The sequence below is a fragment of the Psittacula echo genome, assembly GCF_963264785.1.
Source record: "Psittacula echo genome assembly, chromosome: Z".
In the NCBI taxonomy this organism is placed as follows: Eukaryota; Metazoa; Chordata; class Aves; order Psittaciformes; family Psittacidae; genus Psittacula; species Psittacula echo.
In genome coordinates this window covers 74,874,964-74,896,140 of record NC_137742.1, presented here as the reverse complement: position 1 = coordinate 74,896,140, position 21,177 = coordinate 74,874,964, and the positions used below count along the sequence as shown (strand labels likewise).

Here is a 21,177-nt window from a genome sequence, read left to right as displayed (position 1 = left end):
AAATGTTGTGTGCCAGTCAAGCACAAAATTAAACTGTTAAAAGATAGCCTGGAAGATAAAGCTTATTCCCTTTTGCAGTTCAGCAGATTGATGGCACATAAAAACCCATTTCAGTCCATCTTCTTCAAAACTAAGAAAATTAATAAATTCTGGTTTTATGAAAAATAAACATATTCATTGCCTTTTTCTCTTCCCTGACTCGAGAGGGGTTGGGAACTGCTATTACAATGGTACTCCAGTACCACTGCTATCTGCATGTCAAACATACTTGCTTCACATCACTACACTGCTTTGGTTAAAATTGCTGTATTTCTAACTCCTATCACTAACAATGAGGGCAGGAAATGTGGGTAAAGATGCAGCTAATGCTCTGGTTGTAAGAGCAAGTTGGCATCAGACATACATATTCTGCTTCACAACATGTTAGCTCCTCCACAGATGGTCAAACTTACAGATACGCTTACCCTTACAAAGGCACACTTAACATTACCTCTTGATGAAAATAGACAAATCACCTTCACATTCAAAACACAAGAATATGCACACTGGAAGTTAGCATGGACAACATGCAAGAGAGCCTAGACCATGGAGTTACAACAGCAAAGTGATGATGTAACTGGATGTAGCTCCAGATGTAACTGGAACCCTCAAAAAGGATTTAGCGTTGATTCAAAACTAACTTCCACTCCAAACAGAGTTGCCAGTTATGTTCGGAGTTTTGGTATTCTTAAGAAAAGCTGCTTACCCTTGTTCTGCCCACCTCAAAGCATGTAAACAAGTGGCTGGCTTCCCATAAATGCCTAAGAACTCACTAGCATCTGTACAGTTAGAGTTACTGGGACATGCAACAATTTTGCAGCTCATTTATATCTGTGTTCCAATACATCTGAGTCAGCTTCAGTTTTAAGCATGTGCATGTGTGTGTGCCTTCCCTCCTCCCACCTCCATACAGTATGCAGTTGCTATACACGCAACTGTACAAGCCTATCAGATACGACCACCTGATCTATCACGTAGCTCTGGGGCCACCAACAACAAGAGGCATGTAGAGTTGCTGGAGAAAAGTCCAGAGGAGGCCACAAAGATGCCACGAGGGCTGGAGCAGCTCTGATCTGGAGACAAGCTGAGAGAGCTGGGCTTGCTGAGCCTGGAGAAGAGAAGGCTCCAGGAGACCTTACAGCAGCTTCCAGTGCCTAAAGCCGCTACAAGAAATCTGGAGAGGGGCTTCTGACAAGGGCCTGTAGGGACAAGACAAGGGGAATGGCTTTAACCTGACAGAAAGGAGATTGGTATGAAATCTTAGGAAGAAGTTCTTCCCCCTTAGGGTGATGAGGCACAGACTTCCCAGGGAAGCTGTGGCTGCTCCATCACTGGCAATGCTGAAGGCCAGGCTGAATGGGGCTTAGAGCAACCTGGTCTAGTGGAAGGTGCCCCTGTCCGTGGCAGGGAGTCAGAACTGGATGAGCCTTAAGGTCCCTTCCAACCCAAACCAGTCTGTGATTCTATGACTCTATGAAATCTCCAATATATATATATAACATCTACACTAGCTTATCACCAAAGCAAACCTCCATTAGCAAATGTTCTCTTTTTGTGAATTATAATTGCATTATCTCAAAACTGGAAATTAAATTACTAACATGAATCACATCATATCACTAATACATACAACAACGTTGGATTGTTTTAATTTTTTTATCAGAGCAATGACCTCTATCTTAAATAGAAAATTTAAAATGTAAATGTGAACTGTTACTTCAAATTAGGATTATTAACTTGGCTATTGATTATCATGTCATTAACCTGGTCTAGTGGAAGATGATCCTGCTCACTGCAGAGAGGTTGGACTACATCACCTTTGAAGGTCGGTTCCAACCCAAACTGTTCCATGATTTTATGTCTACCAAGACTCCTAATGCATCACAATTATTTTCCTCATATATACCTGAGGAAAATCAGTTATTGCTCCCTCCCCAGAACCTGGACCAGCAGCTGCAGCAGGTTGGTTTCACCTCCTGAAGGACAGAGGCGTGGAGGTCCAGACTCCCACCTGGGTTTGTAATTGTGAGTTTCAGCACCTTTCCCTGGCTGAGAAACTTTGGTGGCTGCTGTGAAAAGTCAATCGTATATAAATATATGCTGAGTGAAATAAGCAAGTAATATCACAACAATCAGAGAGGACAACAAAAAGTAGAATTGCTTACATGTCACCTCCTGCAGTTTCTGATCTATAATTACTCATCTTTAATAATCAAATAGGTGCCAAAACACAAAAAAAGATGTTTTAATGTTTTAGTTTTCCTGCTTCTTTGAATAAGGTGGGGTTTTTTAACTAAAAAGTTAATTTTTTGACAGCAAGAAATTGCATATGCATCAAGATAAATTTAATAATTTTTCAATTTAAATATGGGGGGGGAGGGGAGAAGCTAAAATCATGAATATCATCACTTATCAGTGCAAAAAAGCCACAGATACAGCTCTTGAATACAGCATGTTTTCCATGCTGCTTATGATCACATGAAAAATAACATACCCCTGAACCAGGCACAAACTGCTGAGGAAGCTTATCAGGGCTCACATTTTTGCTTTTGCATGGAGGGATTTACAGAAACACAACAGCTGGGCAAGGCCTGCAGAGGCCAGCTGTTATTAAAACAAGCAACGTTAATATAATGTATCCAGCATCTAGTCCAAGTTAAGAAAAGTGCTGTGCACTGCACTCAGACACAGTGCTTTGCAACTCTGCCTTCCCAAGGTTTTCTAGTGGTGACTCTGCACACATAACAGAACAATAATTTTGTCTAAAGGATGCCTTATGCCTCTGTTGTGTCCCCAGCTGTGAAGGGCAGCAAGATAGGCCCTGGTTAAGAAGCAGACTTTACACATAAGCAATCTGCCAAAAGACATTTAAGACCCTTACCTGCAATACCATAAAAGACAATAATGAACTACAATATTGAGAATAAAATGTTTCTTGACTGCAACAAGATTAAATCACAAAAACAACCTGTCCAGCAATTCTTTTGGGTCATTACATGATTTGGTAACACTGCTATAATGTTGAGGAGTTTTTCTCCCCTCTTCTATTCAAAACAACTGAGCTACAGTATGACCGATATTCTTCATCAGGTCTCCATACTCAGCTGCCCAGGCCATGTATTGGATTATTAGCAGTGCAAAAAGCCTCTTTAGCTAGTAAACATCTGTTTGGTGATGCATTTGGGTTTTGTATTTACAGAAAATAGCTCACATGCCGTTTTTGTACTTTGCTTGCTTTTTTCCTGCAGCAAATCTAACTGCTTGTAGTTTCCATTTATATAAAACATTCTCAAGATGTTTGTCACAGCTTGCCTTTCACTTAAAAATCCATGGGAATAATGCAAGATATATAAACCATGAAATCACTAGTTTTTATGATTACTAACCCTTTAGATACCTTTCACTCCTAAGCAATTTCATCTGCCGTACTGTTTACTCTCACTGGAACCATTTGGTGTCTTGTTTTTGTCACCACAAGTGTTTCTGTCTTTGCTCACCTACAAACCTTATGAGTTGAACTACGTGAATACATGCATATAATCACTCCCTACATTAAAAAAAAACAAAACAAAACCTCAACATTAACTACATGAAAGCATCCTCTGATGTGAGCAACCACCAGCCACATATAAAAATCCACAAAATTAAAAGCATTTTATATTCATTAACAAGACTTCCCTGAGTTCATTCTGGCTGAGTTTCCACTTCTTGATTGATGACATAAAGCCATAACTCTATCCATGAGAGCAACTAGCAATGAACAGTGCTATTGACCAAGGCATGCAATATTTCACTCCTGTACCTTTGACAGATTAACTAATATGGTTGTACTTCCCAAGGAACCCACAGCACTGCAGTACCACACATACTAAAACAAAAAAGCCAAAAGACATCTCTTATTCTTGATTTTTATGGACTACAAGTTCAGGAGAGCAGAATGACAAGAAACAATCAATTAGCAGTCAAATATCACCACCAGCTATGCCACAGCTAATGCTTTGGGCTGGTGAGAGATCACGTCAGGGATGAAACTAGAGCGTAACACACCCATGGTGCAATGCAGGTACCTGAGAGACCATGACTGGTAAGAAGTTAAAGGTAGAAGCTACTGCTAAAAACAGAGCGGGTATCAGCACTGCACTGACTTTGTGTAAGCAGAAAAAGCTTGAGATGTTATATGTAAAGGTCCTTAAACCCAAAAAAGGACTGGGCTGCATGGGATGATAAAGACGGTCAGTTGCTTGAGGGATTCGATCACACCGGTGAGCAGGGAGGATGATTTCAGTTCTCAATGGATTTCAAAGAGAAAGGAATTCCAGGGAGCAAACCCCAAGGCAAAGACAACATTGCTCTACTCAAGCGAAAACAGAAACCTGAATGCCATGATCAGAAGAAATAAAATCTTAAGACATATTAAGGAGAACAATAGCAGACCTACCTGTAGCCTAAACAAAGCACTACGTGATGGACTTTGTGTTAAAACTGTCTCCCAGGTTACACGCCCAAACTAAAAGAGGGAGGACATTATCCTCTGCAAACAGAATAAAGTGAAAAATCTGTGGGTATAGACAAGAGGTTAGTTATTGATGCCAGACTGCTGGCCAGACATCAAACAAGACATGTAAAAATGAATCCCAAAACAGTGCAGACTTGGGTGAAATGACGCTTTGTATTGAAAGAGAAGTACTTGTGATCAACATGTTTTTACATGGTGCAAAGGGATGCTACAGAATAAAATATTACATAAAAAAGAGCAAATGGAAAAAAAATATAAAGAGGAATACTGGGGCACCCTTAAGATATGCTGGATTTTTCAAATAAACAAAAAAGGGGTACGTGAGAACAGCAACCAAAACGGAAAGGCGCCTCAAAAATGATTTCAGGAAGACCAGTACACGCCATCTTTCAAAGCAGCCAATATGTTAAGGAAGATGGGTACTGACCCTTGACTAGGAAGAGCTTAGAGTACAAAACACCATGTTCCTCTGTAAAAACATGTATTTTTTTCAAGGCAGGAATGTTTTCCTGGTTTTATAGAAGGAAGGAAACTAAAAGCGTTAAAGATTTTCCTCCACCCAGGCCAGCAGCTGTGAACAGATGTTACTAACCGGTCAGGAACAGCACAGTACCCACCAGAACAGTTTGTCCTGAATAAGTTTCTGCAATAGACTTCTAACAAAAGTGACCTCCAGTTCAGTGTCCTCAAATAGTCCTTCTTAGTCATTATATCTGTACTTGACTAGTACTTTCTACCTATAAACTTTTATGTAAAAATGTACACAATATCAAAATAAAAGTACCAGTAAATAACGTGAATAGCACAGCTGAACGTGGACATAGCTGTGGTGGCACTGGGCAAAGAACAGGAAGAGGGAATCACAGCATTCCATAAGGAGAAATAGGTACATTATGTATGTTTTCTCTTAGAAGAAAGGCAGAGAGACATGTACACCTGTATATAATATTCGTATTTGGTCGAAATTGAAGGAAAGCACACAGATACTTTCAACTCTGTCAATATAACCAGGCATGACTGCTCTCATAAAGCTGCAATGTTTTATCTGGACTAAACATTTTATTTTTTTTTTAAGAATCATCAACACACTCTTTGTTCAAGAGTCACTCACTACGAAGTTCTAATACACAACACCTAAAACCAAATCATCTCCTGTGTAACTCAGACAACCCTTGGAGCAGTTCTTACATGGCATGGGCATGCAGCAAGCACAAAGACCCTTCTCTTAACCACTCCAAGCTGTACACCTCCTGAGACTACTTTTCTTTCCCATCTGTACCCCGCTTTTACAAATTCAGTGGTTTTCCACTTCATGACAAGCATTCCTGAAACACAAGATCTATTTCATATGGGTTTAGTCAAAAAGATCTTCCAAAAAATTCTTGAAATTAAAACTTCCACAGCTAACAGACAATTCTCATCATCAGGAGTTATTAGAAAAGAGCAAACTAAGAATAAAATTACCAGCTAATAGACAATAACCAAAATGAATTAATTTAGACCACCTAATATGCACTAGAATAAGATTAATGCCTGCAGAAAAGCAATTAAATAAAAACTGAAGCTTAGTTAAAAGCAAGAAAGCAGGATACTAGAACCACTTTAATATTAAACACTTCAGGGCCCTCTAGTGGTTTAATCCTCCAAATGAGAAAATCCTTTAAGAATTGGTTTTGAAACAGGTCTACTGAAGTGTACTAATGTGCTTTATTTTTATCACTCCCATGTAATTGAGGACATTTAGGCTGGCAAGCTTATTTACCAGCAAGTAAATTACCAGAAAGAGGAAAAACCTACAAACTAATGCCTGTTCATAAAATCAGCTAATAGGTGGTATTTTTTTGATGTCAGAAGTTAGTTACTAACATTCTCCTCTGTGAACAACCAAAAAAAATAAAAATAACACTATCACTCTCTTAAACTTGCATCAGAATTACCTTAACCTGGAACTATAACACATCTTTTTGAAAAACGCATTTGCTTTGTTGGCTTATTACATCATTCTACCTTCCTCAGGTTTCCACAAAATTGTCAGCGCGCAACACAACAACAAGGAAAACAAAACCAACAAAACAACAAAGCAAAAAAATAAAACTAAGAATTGTTGATCTTCATGGTGGTATATTTAGAAACGCTTTGCATTTGACCCAGGGAATTACAGACCAGTCAGTCTCACCTCTGTGCCTGGCAAACTCCTGGAGCAGATTCTCCTGGAAGGCATGCTAAGGCACATGAAAAACAAGGAGGTGGTTGGTGACAGCCAGCATGGCTTCACTAAGGGGAAATCCTCCTGACCAATTTGGTGGCCTTCTATGATTGGGCCACGGAACTGATGGACCGGGGTAGAGCAGGTGACGTCATCTACCTGGACTTGTGCAAAGCGATTGGCACCGTCCCCGCATGACATCCTTGTCTCTAAGTTGGAGAGACATCAATTTGATGGGTGGACCACTGGGTGGATAAAGAACTGGTTGGTTGGCCACACGCAAAGAGTTGTGGTCAATGGCTCAGTGTCCGGTTGGAGACCAGTAACGAGTGGTGTCCCTCAGGGATCGGTGTTGGGACCAGTCTTGTTCAACATCTTTGTCGGTGACGTAGACAGTGGGATTGAGTGTGCCCTCAGCAAGTTTGCCGATGACACCAAGCTGTGTGGTTCGGTTGATACGCCGGAGGGAAGGGATGCCATCCAGAGGGACCTCAACACGCTTGTGAGGTGAGCTAATGCCAACCTCATGAAGTTTAAACATGCCAAGCGCAAGGTCCTACACCTGAGTCGGAGCAATTCCAGGCACAGCTACAGGTTGGGCAAAGAAGAGATTCAGAGCAGCCCTGCGGAGAAGGACTTGGGGGTGTTGGTCAATGAGAAAATGAACATGAGCCGGCAGTGTGCACTCGCAGCCCAGAAAGCCAACCGTATCCTGGGCTGCATCAAGAGGAGCGTGACCAGCAGGTCAAAGGAGGTGATCCTGCCCCTCTACTCTGCTCTCGTGAGACCTCACTTGGAGTATTGTGTGCAGTTCTGGTGTCCTCAACATAAAAGGACACAGAACTGTTGGAACAAGTCCAGAGGAGGGCCATGAGGATGATCAGGGGACTGGAGCACCTCCCATATGGAGACAGGCTGAGAAAGTTGGGGCTGTTCAGCCTGGAGAAGAGAAGGCTGTGTGGAGATCTCATAGCAGCCTTCCAGTACCTGAAGGGGGCCTATAAGGATGCTGGGGAGGGACTCTTCATTAGGGACTGTAGTGACAGGACAAGGGGTAACGGGTTCAAACTTAAACAGGGGAAGTTTAGATTGATATAAGGAAGAAATTCTTTACTGTGAGGGTGGTGAGGCACTGGAATGAGTTGACCAGGGAAGCTGTGAATGCTCCATCCCTGGCAGTGTTCAAGGCTAGGTTGGATGAAGCCTTGGGTGACATGGTTTAGTGTGAGGTGTCTCTGCCCATGACAGGGGGGTTGGAACTAGATGATCTTAAGGTCCTTTCCAACCCTAACTATTCTATGATTCTATACACCTATAGAATTGATTTGCTAAAGAGAAAGTTATCAAACTAAAAGGATTCGCAAGGCAAAACATCCAACTGTTGGCAACTGGAAAAGGTCAGTTACTTCCTAATCTGGTATTTTATCTGACCAAGTCTTAACAAGACATTTTACTGCTAGGAAATACATTGATATTGTTTGCTCAGTACATCTAATTAGAGCTGATCTTTTCAACTCCTATGGCCTTGCAGTCCATACATGAGCTGAGAGAACAAAAAAGCCTAGTATGTCAAGAGCACACTTCACTACAAGTGGAAGTGCCACAACACCCCTGAATGGTGATGAATACACCACTTTCACAAGGCACATTTTCGTAAGATGCCCAAGACCAAATCATATGTTTTCAGTCCTTCCTCTCAGTCCTGCCTCTCACATACATGTTCCCCTTAAAGCTTCGTAGCTGAGTACAGCAACATGTCTGTAAGTTCCTATAGTGTGCCACAAAATCATAGAATCCGAGAATGGTTTTTAGGTTGAAGAGGGCCTTAAAGTTCATCCAGCTCCAGCCCCCTGTCATGGGCAGTGACACCTTCCACTCAACCAGGTTGCTTCAAGCCTGGCCTTGAACACTGCCAGGGATGGGGCAGCAACGATTTCTCTGGGCAATCTGTGCCAGGGCCTCATCACCCTCACAGCGAAGAACTGTCTAAAATCTCATCTCAATCTCTCCAACATCAGTTTAAGGCCACTCCCCCTTGTCTTGTCCCCACAGGCCCTTGTCAAAAGCCCTTCTCCAGATTTCTTGTAGCCCCTTTAGGCTCTAGAAGCTTCTCTAAGGTCTCCCCTTAAGGAGTCTTCTCCAGGCTGAGCAAGCCCAGCTCTCTCAGCCTGTCTCCAGAGCAGAGCTGCTCCAGCCCTCACAGCATCTCCGTGGCCTCCTCTGGACTTTCTCCAACAGCTCCACATCCCTCTTGTGCTGTTGACCCAGAGCTGGACACAGAACTGCAGGGGGGAACTCTCGCCAGAGTGGAGAAGAAGAGGAAACATATTTTCCTGATGACTTGCCCACCCACCATTTCATGTCAACTTCATTTTCTTTTTAGTAAAAGGGGATGAAGAAGGATTACACTGCCAGGTGGGGAAAAGAATGCCTGTGGAACAGATTGATAAAGAAACTCAGCCACTCAGAGCATGAAAGGAAGCTACAAAATGATGATTTGGGCAGAGTTTAAGTGAAGTAGAAAACATACAGAGTTGACTATTTGTCAGGTGGCTACCATCCATGTGACTGTGATGCATCTGTCTTTCTTTACAATATGGACGGGTGACAATATCTGTATCTTCCCCCCCAGTACAACACTTTGCCTATGTAGTACATTCATTTTTATTTAGCTTTCTTTGGCCCCCGTGTTGTTAACATGTAAGATAATTTATCCTGACTAGTTCATTCAGAATGGAAATAACAAGCTCTAAGCTAGCTCCCTACTGCCCAGAGCTGCACAGTTAAAAAAAAAAAGAGTGAAAAAATAGAATTTTCTCACAAGAATTCCATATGAAAGATTTTGCAAGTTCATCATACATGTTCAGAGGATTGTTTTATGTTTTCATTCTTCAAATTACATCCTACTCTTGCTTCATTCCACCATGAAACTGATACAGAAAACAACTAACAAATTTGCTCTTGAAATACACAAGTACACAAAATATAAACAGATTATCAGTCACAGTACTTCACAACACAATACACAAGCTCGTATCCAAGTTCCAGACAGTGTAATGGGACAAACAGAATGAAATACAGGAATGCCATCCAGAAGGACCTTGACACGCTTGTGAGGTGGGCTAATGCCAATCTCATGAAGTTCAAACAAGCCAAGTGCAACGTCCTATACCTGGGTTGGGGCAATCCCAGGCACAGCTACAGGTTGGGCAGAGAGGAGATTCAGAGCAACCCTGCAGAGAAGGACTTGGGGGTGCTGGTTGATGAGAAACTGAACAAGAGCCAGCTTCAGTGTGCACTCGCAGCCCAGAAAGCCAACCGTATCCTGGGCTGCATGAAAAGGAGCATGACCAGTAGATCGAAGGAGGTGATCCTGCCCCTCTACTCTGCTCTCATAAGACCTCTCTTCAAGTACTCCACACAGTTCTGGTGTCCTCAGCATAAAAAGGACATGGACCTGTTGAAGCAAGTTCAGAGGAGGGCCATGAGGATGATAAGCGGGCTTGAGCACCTCCCATATGAAGACAGGCTGAGAAAGTTGAGGCTGTTCAGCCTGGAGAAGAGAAGGCTGCATGGAGACCTCATAGCAGCCTTCCAGTATCTGAAGGGGGCCTACAAGGGTGCTGGAGAGGGACTCTTCGTTAGGGACTGTAGTGATAGGACAAGAGGTTACCAGTTCAAACTTAAACAGGTTAAACAGGTTCAGGTTAGATATAAGGAAGTTCTTACTGTGAGGGTGGTGAGGCACTGGAATGGGTTGCCCAAGTTAGTTGTGAATGTTCCATCCTTGGCAGTGTTCAAGGCCAGGTTGGACAGAGTCTTGGGTGACATGGTTTAATGCAAGGTGTCCCTGTCCATGGCAGGGGGGTTGGAACTAGATGATCTTAAGGTCCTTTCCAACCCTAACTATTCTATGATTCTATGATAAATACCACTTGCAAAAGTTCTGTATGCCTATCTACATTAATACACAGTTCCATGCCTTTTAGAGATCTTCAGACTATAACTAACAAGGAAAACAGCCACATAACACCACTTTCTGATCCAAAGATAAATGCATGAGCTCTGAAAGGAATCCAACAGGTCACATCATTGCAAGTGTGCAATCTCTCTAAATGAATGTCTAAATGAATGCAAGTCTCTCTAAATGAACACACAAATATACACATGCACGAATCTTTCACAGATAGAAGTCATGAATTTCAGTCTAAATACAATTTAAGAATGAGTGCCCAGAACTCAGTGGGATATGGGAAATTTTCAGCCCAGCAGCAAACTACAGCCATTCTGAATGGGCCATTACAGAACTACATATCCATACTTGCTTCTGGATCTAAATTCCATCAATAGCTATGCTGTAATTAATAATAAAGGCAAAAAATGCCAAACAATAGAATTTCCATACAACATACCTCATGGAGGTTATACTGTTGATGAGCTTTTCAGATTGATCTGACAAGCTAGATGGAAGTATCATTTCAACTGGCTGCAGGCGCAAAACCCGAGTCTCTAATTCTGAGCGAAATGCACAGTCCCGAAAACTGTCAAAGATCACTTCTCCAGTAGTTGGTTGTATTGCCTGTCAAATTAAACAAAATAAATCTAATTTTCAGAGAGTATTTCAATAACTCACACTGTTAAGCACAAAGATTATGGTGTATAGCACAAAATTATATAGCACCCACATGCTTAAATCTGAAAGTGCCGTCTGAAAGTGGCAGATCAAAAGATAAAATTGTGCTTTACAAATCTGTGATACAGTAATAATTTCAAAACACTACCACAATTGTGTCTTAGTAAATGATAACAATACCTCAGGAATGTAAATGTGCATTTCCTATCATCAGACCATCACTGTTCAACTTTTATTACTAGGCAAACACATATAACTGTAAGTCTATGGAAGGCGCATGCATTCAGCCTGGAAACTCATCTTAGTGCATGCTACAGTGGAAACTCATCCTAGCACCCCCAGCTACAGTGTGACAGTCAAATACAAGCAAAATAAAGATGCTTTTAAAATAATGAATTACAAGCAGGCTGGGCTTCAGTTACCAGTGTTCTGCCACTTGAATAATCCTGCTTTTAATCTTCATCAGACAATTTTGAAGTGTAAACAGTAAAAAGCATGTCTGTTCCTCTAAAGAACAGTATTTCATAGAGGAAAAAAGTGCTCACAAGCTTCAAAACATTTGACTTTAAAAATATTTATAGTAAAGCATCCAAGCTAGTAATTCCCCTCTATTTGGTTCAAATGCAGATATGTTTTCAAGTGATCCAACAGCAAAAAACTATGTCGGGAATATTAAACTATCAGCTCCAGACCTTTTCTATAGCTTTCAAACACAAAGCCACCACAATTCACACAGAGATGATATCTTACCTAAACTGCACTTAGCTAAAAAATAAAAAAAACCAAAAAAACAATAAAAAAACCAAAAAACAAACAAAACTCCGAAGGAATCTAAAAGACAGAACAACTATGAACTTAAGAAGATAACCACCCACCTCTCAAAAACTCCAAGAAAACAACACCCCAAAAAAACACATACGAGCCCTAAAATACTAACTCCCCTGAGAAACTGACTTACCATGATTCCTATAACAATGTCACCTTTCTTTCTGTCTTTTAAGTTTTCTCCATTTTCACAGATACAGAGGAGGTAGTTATCAGGGACATCTGTTGTTACATCTTCAACAGCTAGAGAATCATCTAGCTTCAGCAAAGGGTTCACATGTAATAAATGTTAAAAAAGATAGTACACAGACATTGGTGGATTATTCACAAGTCCTGCTAGATTTAAGTCCTTCTCAGATATATTTTGTGACTCCTGCTCTGATTTTGCTGCTATGCCAAAAGTTAAACCAGCAGCTCATTCTGCACACGGGCTGCTTCACCTTGCCACTTTGACTTTATATCTGCAAACCATCTGCACACAACAATAAAAAATAACTGCATCAGTTATGCAGCAACTAAAAAGCAGGCAATTCCCCGAGTGAAGCAAAAGTCTAGATCTTAGCAGGAGTGCTACTTGTATTGAAAACTTGCTGCACATCTATCCACCAGGTTGGGTCATACTGCTGAGCCTGTTTTCATCCAGTTTGCCAACCATTACACGAAGGTCTGTAAGTACACTAGCAGTTTTCCAACAGAATCGTCATAGAATCCCAGACTGGCTGCGTGGGAAGGGACCTTAAGGCTCATCCAGTTGCAAACCCCCTGCCACAGGCAGGGACACCTTCCACTAGACCAGATTGCTCCAAGCCCTGTCCAGCCTGCCTGTGAACACTGCCAGGGATGGGGCAGCCACAGCTTCTCTGAGCAACATGTGCCAGGGCCTCATCACCCTTACAGGGAAGAATTTCTTCCCAAGATGTCATGTCAATCTCCCCCCCACCGTCAGTTTAAAGCCATTCCCCTTGTCCTGTCCCTACAGGCCCTTGTCAAAAGCCCCTCTTCCAGCTTTCTTGTTAGCCCCTTTAGGCACTAGAAGCTGCTCTAAGGTCTGCCAGAGCCTTCTCTTCTCCAAGCTGAACAAGCCTAGCCGTCTCAGCCTGTCTCCAGAGCAGAGGTATTGCAGCCTTCACAGCATCTCTGTGGACCTACTGAAGTGCAACCTCACAGGTATTAATCTAACAATCTTTTTAACAATCTTTTTTCTCTTCACTAGTTTGAGAAATTAAAAAAAACCCCAAACATTAGCTAGATAAGGCAGCAATTATTAAAACTAAGACTGGAAGGAAAGAAATTAATAAAAAAACTTCACTCGTTAAAGGCTATTTCTAAGTCATTTTCTCTTTCACATAACAGTCAGGAATTAATTACCTAGGTAGATTTTTAACAGTCCATTGATTGTATCACCTTCTTTTCACTTTAAAGCAAATTGTTGACACCAGATAGCATATTCTTCTTCCTTCACACCCTTCTGAATCACTAATGCTATGCATTCTCAATCTAGTGAAACATCTAGTTGAAGACAAGACCTACAGGGCACTGCAGACTTGGGAAGTCCATGCTCTGACTTCAGAAAGGAACTACAGTTAACACAAGCTCTGTTGTTTCACAACAAACCTAAAGGCCTGAAGAGATTAAATTCTTTATAAAGCCAGCATGTTGTTTACCATAACATAAAATTAAAGGAAGAGCATTTCCTGCTGCCACTCTTTATGTCAGCCACTAGCTGACAAAGACTAGAGTTCTGAAACCAAATTTATTTGAAAAAGGATATCTTCTCCAATAAGCGTAGACTTAGTGTAGAGAGCAGTCAGTTTCCGGCTGAAGAGAGAGCTTTTATTTTCTCCAGCAGCCTTCAGTGCTGCAGTTTCCATTTGTTTTATTACTCCAACCTACAGCCACACAAACAAGAAACAAAGTTAGCACTTTGATAATAAACTATTTTTTTATTATTATAGAAATTTGGTGATCTTTTAAGGTGTGCAAACAGCATGTGAATCATTAAAGCTGAGCAGGAATGGCAGAGGCTACTACCAATCCACCTAATCAGGCTGTAAGGCACTGCTTTTCCTTACAGTGTTTCCACTTCCAGCTACCCTCTCAAATTCTGACCCTGTGGCTTCTTGTCCTGTTTTGAAAAATTTAGCTAGAGTTCACCAATTGCCAGAGAATGACTGCTGCAATCAACTTAGATTCAACAGTCCTTTTGTCATAATGAGAAAGAAAAACCCCAAAGGTATCAACAGAAAGCAACAGAATTATAGGGATCAACAATAGGAAGGAAAAAAGTATTGTTTGAGAGAAGAAAAACAGGGATGTGAGGAAGAATAGAAGAGAGAGAGGTTATGTAATACACTATAATATGATGTGTAAGTAATGTAATGTAATATATGACTATATAATATACTATAATAGGATATTGTATATGTAAAAGCTAATAAAATGTAATATAAAATACAAAAAAGTATGGTAAGGTATAATCTAACATGGTATAACATAACATACAATCTTTATGAAATTCAAAGGCCTGATGAAAAAACTGAGAGAGAAAACTGTTCTAGAAAATATAAAGATACTTTACTTTAAGAGGGAGGAAGCTTCAATCTACTTAAATTCCATGACGCCCCACAGAATACAGATATTGAAACAAAGGAAAGTTAGCCATTTTAATTGCAAAAACGGGTGATTATGAGTTTCCCACTTGGCAGTTGAAATAAGACTCTGGTAGAATAAGTGCCAGTTATTTCAGTGTTATTCTTACTTAACATCATTTAATAAAAGCCAGGAGTAACCTTATATCCTTTTGCTACAAGTCGCCGCACGTGGACAAACAGCCTGTGACTTGGTATACTGGCTGTCATAAAGTTATGATCCTGATGACAATATATGTTTAGCTCTTTAGCTGCAATCTGCAAAGTACAGGAAGAAGAGTCAGCCAATAATTCAAAAGTCAATACTTGAGCTCATCTCTATGACAACACTGATGCACAACTACAACTAAAAGTCAAAAGGAAAACATTACAGGAAAAAGAAAATTACAGAGAGCTGAGCTCCTCCACCTTCCTGTCCCAGCATGTTGTCACTAACACAGGCTTCAGTATCACAGACTTCATGTCAGATTATTATGCTTCGCCTGGACCTTTACCACCATAAGGTAAACCACCTATAACATATACACACAGATTCTGCAATACAGCTCAACAACAGGTCAAAGAATTTCCATAATGCTAAGTATGCAGAAAGGAGTTATTTTAACTGCAGTTATAAAGACAGTATTAAGCTAGATAATCAATTATAATACTGAAAAATCTTTATCCAACAGCAGTGGAAGATAAATACTCCACAGAAGAAAAATAACAACATAATAATGTATGATCTATATTTGCTTTTTTGCCCTTTGGCGAAAGCTAGGTGTACACTGATTAGGAAAGTGTTCTTAAGCAGGAACTGCAGCCAAACACTTAACTGTGTACCTAGATAGTATATTTCTGTTTCTGGACTGTGAGCACACCAGCAAACAGGTAGATAAATTAGACAGTACAAATCTGATTGGGAAAATTAATTCTCAGCAACTAAGCAAAGTTTCTCCCTGGTCTCATGTATGAAAATAAGCACAGATCAAAGGTTGGTAGCAATGATTTTGGGACAGATCACACAAAAAAACCTCATTACAAACCATTTATGAACTGTCATTTCAAAATTAAGTTTGATGCAAAGTATCTGCCAGTTCTACAGATCAGGCATGTGTAGGCACCACATCTGAACATGCATCTGAACATTCTAGGACCTCATCTTAAGTTCTCATTATGCAGGATAGCAAGCATAAGATTACAAGATAACAAATGTTATTTTAGTAAAAAGTGTATGCAGAATGGACAGCCTTCAATTTAAGCATGCAGAGATTTTTCATCTTAATTTCAAGTACTAAAAAAACCCACAAAATTTATGCCTCTCAAAAACATTCATTCTTGAGGTGGCCACAGACCTAGTATAACACTAACATAATGCAAGTATCTTTCCATAATCATGACAAAAAGAAAAAATTACCTCTGCATCTTCTCCAAAGAAGCGGTATTTGTAGCCACACTCCACGCATAAAACGGCATCTTTATTCTGTTTCTTCATTTCTAGGAACTGAAGTTCTAGTGGAGTATAAACGCTTTTGGTTCTCTTATTGAGATTTGTATCTGAAGTATTCTGAGTATTTTCGTGAGACTTAAAAGATGCAGAGAACTGACTAAGGTCACAGCGTAACTCCTCCTGTAGATGGAAAAGTAGAGTTAGGAATTATTAAATAAATCAATCACCCCTGCAGACCTTGGCTCATATTGACCACAGAGCTTAAAGACTGTTCTTGCATTAAGCAGCCCCAAGAACTTCAGCAAAAGTAGGATACACAGAATACAGTTAATTTGGATTTAAAAGGAATTAAAAAGTCATGAAAGTAAAAGATTTTGCTTCACAACTGTCCTCACACATCTCAGCTGAAATCAGATCTCTACTATAGCATGAGCTCTCAAAACTCAGAGACACACAGGCTGCAAAGACTGGGCAGTCTAAACTGGCCAGATATAAAAATAAAGATGAATTACCACTCCAATTTACAGATGAGACACTGCAGTGCAGAGAAATGAATAACATTCCAAAAATCCATGGTAAATCAAGAAATAAACCAATTTCAACACATCTCAGTTCACTCTCAAGCTCCAAAACCGTATTTCTTCTCCAGTCTGCCCTTTCTACATAAGCTCTGCAGACCTCCCAAAATAATTTATTCTGAAACACAGAAAAACTATATTCATTTCTAAAACTCTTGAGTTAAGGCCTTGAGACCACTGCCTCTGTGGTTTATTATTTACAATGACATTATGTAGCCTATGCTAGACAAGCAGCTTCAGCTCTACAACCTTCTTTTGTTCTGTACAGTAAGAAGGGTGGTGGATTCAGTCTTTTGGAACAGCACTGATAAGGTGCCCTTCACTTACAGCAAAGTTCCTCCTCACATATATCACAGTATCAAGTACCGATAAAATTGGTTAAAGATAAAGTAAAATACAAAGACAACACCCTCCACAAGTTTCGTACGACCTTGTCCCTTTTTACAGAGAAAATTATTGCAGCAAAGCATGTGAAGTAAGGTCATGAAAGAAAGTAAAAACACACATGAAAGTTGAATTGTTGAGATGGTAGTAAGTTAGCAGCTCAAGAGATTTAGAAGAAAATCATCCACATAAAAAAGTTCTAACTCTTAAGAAAAAAGCAAGACACAAGCACAAAGATAAGCCACCCCAAAGCACGCAGGCCAGCCCCTCCCCACCTGACTGCCTGGGCAGCAGACTTAGCTGGTGTGCTTTAGTGAAAGATGATAGTAATACTTAGTCAAGTAAGTCATGAGTCCTCACTATCTACTGAGTATATTAAGAAATAACTGCTCTTTACTTTTACTTTGCATACATCCTGCTTGCAGAGTCTCTCTGCACACGGCTAAAGCTGACCTTCCTTGTGCTCTAGGAAGTCAGTTAACAGCTGCTAATCCCACAGACAACCTGTGATTGACTGGATCCAAATGCTGTTTGGCGACAACCACCTAAGCATACAAATACACAATGGCAATACTGCTATAAAAAGCACAACAGTATCAGTGCACTGGAAACCAACTTTGTAATAGGCAGGCAGAAATACTGCACAGCTCATACACAGATTAACAATCATATCTGTTCAAAGATAAAGAGAAACCTGCAGAAACAACAATCTTAGGCCCACAGGTTGGTGGAAGGAATGTTGAACATGCCTTTGCTCACCAAACATGCACTTCCACTGCACCACACACATTTTTAACTAACAACCTATGTCAGGCATATGCTGTCTCCAGTTTACAGAAGAAAGTCACTAAATACTCCCCATGCATGTTTCACAAACATGCACATATAAAACATATAGATTTTATAGTTTCAGCATCTAGAACTGTTTCTCAAACATCTGTGAGACATGCTAAAGTATGATTTATAGATTAAACTAGCAGGGGCAGCATCTGGTGTAACTGCATGGACAAAGGGTCAGAAATTAGGAAGTCCCAGACAGTCAAGGGTTTTAAGAAGAGGGACAGAGAAGGGGTCAGTTTCTTGTGTTCTCCAACTGACCATACCTACAATCTCAATTCCTCGTCACAACAGAAATCTCTTGCCACAAGAAAGAGATTTACGTTTTGATCTCACATTCACACAACCCAGACACTCAGCTTAATATCATGACCTTCAGACAGGGAAGGGCAAATCAATTATACCACCTTTCATACAACCGCTTTCCTCCAAAAACAGACACAAAGCTTTGTTAAAGAGCAGTTGAGTTACAAGGCAACACCACCACAGACAGCTATGAGATGATTTCCAGGACCTTCAGGTACTTCGAAGTGAATTACTTCAGTACTTTAAACTTAGCAAGCTGACCCCAAACCCAACCAATTAATTATATTAATTAGCCCCATAATTAGGAGAAGCAAGTACTATTATACTCTTATCAACTTCTAACATGATAATTTTTCATGGGAGCCACCCATATTTTCTGCAGATGAAAAAAAAACAGTGATATCTTTAGTAGTTAGATTTATCAGCAACTGTATTGAGCTACATCTCAGCAGTAATTCTACATCATATTTTTGCAAAGAAAGCCTGCTTGGAATTTTACAGTTTTGTATCAAAACTGAGAGCTGAAAGAAAGCTGAGCTAAAGGGCACACTGAATATTTGTTATTATAATATTATGGGTTCACATACTTATAAGATACACTGCCAGTGGTTCTGCTCTCTCCTTGTTGTTTTTTTCAGTGGCATCACTGAACAGCTCTAAGAGGCATCCACCTCACTATACTAGGAGTTCCAGGAAAATATCCACACAGAAACACTGGCCTATTAGGCACTGCTGTACTATTTCATGACAGAACACCAAAACGCAATGGGCATCTCGTGTCAAAGCTTGCCTTTTTAAACCATAAAAAGTAACCTGCATAGCACTGGACCAGAGCTCTACGTACCTTCTGAGCAACCTTTGGGCTACTGTTCCAAGACTGAAGAGGGTTTTTCAGTTCTGAACTTTTTCCAGTAATAGTGGGACATTTTTCCAAACTCAGAGATTCTTTCTTCTGAAAACTATCCTCCTGGAATCTGTTACTTTGCTGGTCCAAATCACTGCAGAATTCTCTCAGTTTGCCTAGAGTTTGCAAACATATACGGGGCTTTTCACACTTCTGAGGTTCTTTTTCAGTTAAAAAAAAAAAACAAACGAACAAAAACATATTAGCAACTTATTTTCTAAAACAGAATATTAGAACAACATCAGTAAGCAGAGAAAACAATCACCTTGCTTTATCACTTGCTTCCCTACAATCCTTCCCCTCCCTCAATGCAGTATTTCTGTCAGCCCCACAGAATTGTGCATGCAACCATCTTGATTAACTTCCCTGGAAAATCAATAATCCTCCCTGTATTTTTCATCATACATGGGAAAAGAGACAAAATTATTTTCAGTACAGATTATTTCTGTACTGATAACTGCAAAGCAGAAAACTCCAATGGTATTTTTTCATTACAGTTTTTAAGCAGACCATATTGCTAAGTTGATGGTGTCCTAATGACACTTCAAATCACCATCACACCCACAAAACTGAATATAATTCCCCCTTTAAAAAGAACAGTGAGGTTAATGCTTTTCAGTGAAGTGTAAGTGTAATGAAACTTTACACTGATTTTTTTTTCTGGTTTTCTACTAGCACCATTTACATTTGACAATGAAGAGTATTTATTGGATATAAATGCTTGAAGGTTTGTTTACAGCAAACTCACTTTTATCCTGAGTCTTCAGTGGATTACAGATGTCTTCTAGAGTAATTTGTCGTACCTTGGTCTTCTTTTCACAGGGTTCACTGCTTTCATTTGATGTTCTTGTGCCAAATTCAGAAGCCTAAAACATAAATTATACAAAGAAATTCAGTTACTTTTTCTCTTTGCCATCTTCCATGAACGACAAGAATGCACTCAATTATTTCATGAAGAGATAGTATGAAATGAATTTACAATACATGAAATCCTTATTTTTACCTATCCAGTTTTTTGTTTATAAAATAATTCTTCTAACATTCAAGGCCACCAGAGGAAGCTAAATAGTGCATTCTGTGAAAAAGTTGGCTGTTGTGCCAGAAAGAAACACTTGTAGTTTCTACAGCTTCAAAAGGCAGTTTAGAACTACCTCTGTGGCAGAAAACTGAACCAACACTTAACAGACACTCCCATCATACCACACACTGAACATTTGTGTCTGAATCACATCTCTTCTGCAGATCCTCATTCCCTCAGTTCAGAGTCCTTGAGAAGGCTTTTGACACATGCACTTTAAACACTTCACAAACAGAAAATGTAAAAATTTACTTTGTTTCATCTCTGATTCATCTTTCATCATTTAGTTTCATCATTGATGACTTCTTTAGCCATACTTAATGGACAGAATGCAGTTAAGTATAACTAAAGAAGTAACTTGCAACTGCAAACACAAACACACAGCAGGTACTTTTAGCAGCTAGCATTCATGTTTCATAAAGTAATCTTAGATGGTTTTGAGTATATATTTGTGGGAAATTCTATCTCCTTGTAACTACACAGGATCTCCATGCTCAGCAACCAAGCCCATAACCTCTACATAACATACCCACATGCACAACCCACATGAGTGGAAGAGCGCTCTCCTTCCAAGTCCACTATTACATGCCACCAGATTAATACTAATTAGAAAGCATTTTTTCTGCATGGGCAAAAATTAGTAATCACACCTTTCAAAATATATCAGGCCCAATATAGCAAAAAGGGCTGACTTGAGGGCCGGAAAGGGCTACAAACATTATCTACAGGGATACTGGAAAATCTAAACTCATGATGAAACCCATTTGCTGAGAGAAAACATTTTTTTCCCAGCA

The 21,177-nt window shown here is 40.0% G+C and overlaps 1 protein-coding gene across 1 annotated transcript in view; it reads right to left on the bottom strand.

The window, feature by feature from the left end:
* MSH3 (mutS homolog 3) overlaps positions 1 to 21,177 on the bottom strand; it is a 124,555-nt gene that overhangs the window by 102,758 nt on the left and 620 nt on the right. The window contains exons 2-8 of the mRNA XM_080636996.1: positions 20,054 to 20,171; positions 19,246 to 19,466; positions 16,264 to 16,476; positions 15,009 to 15,125; positions 13,991 to 14,108; positions 12,353 to 12,498; positions 11,174 to 11,340 (exon numbers count right to left, since the gene is read on the bottom strand). Coding sequence (XP_080493122.1) covers positions 11,174 to 11,340; positions 12,353 to 12,498; positions 13,991 to 14,108; positions 15,009 to 15,125; positions 16,264 to 16,476; positions 19,246 to 19,466; positions 20,054 to 20,171 — 1,100 coding nt within the window. The remainder of the gene's footprint in view (positions 1 to 11,173; positions 11,341 to 12,352; positions 12,499 to 13,990; positions 14,109 to 15,008; positions 15,126 to 16,263; positions 16,477 to 19,245; positions 19,467 to 20,053; positions 20,172 to 21,177) is intronic.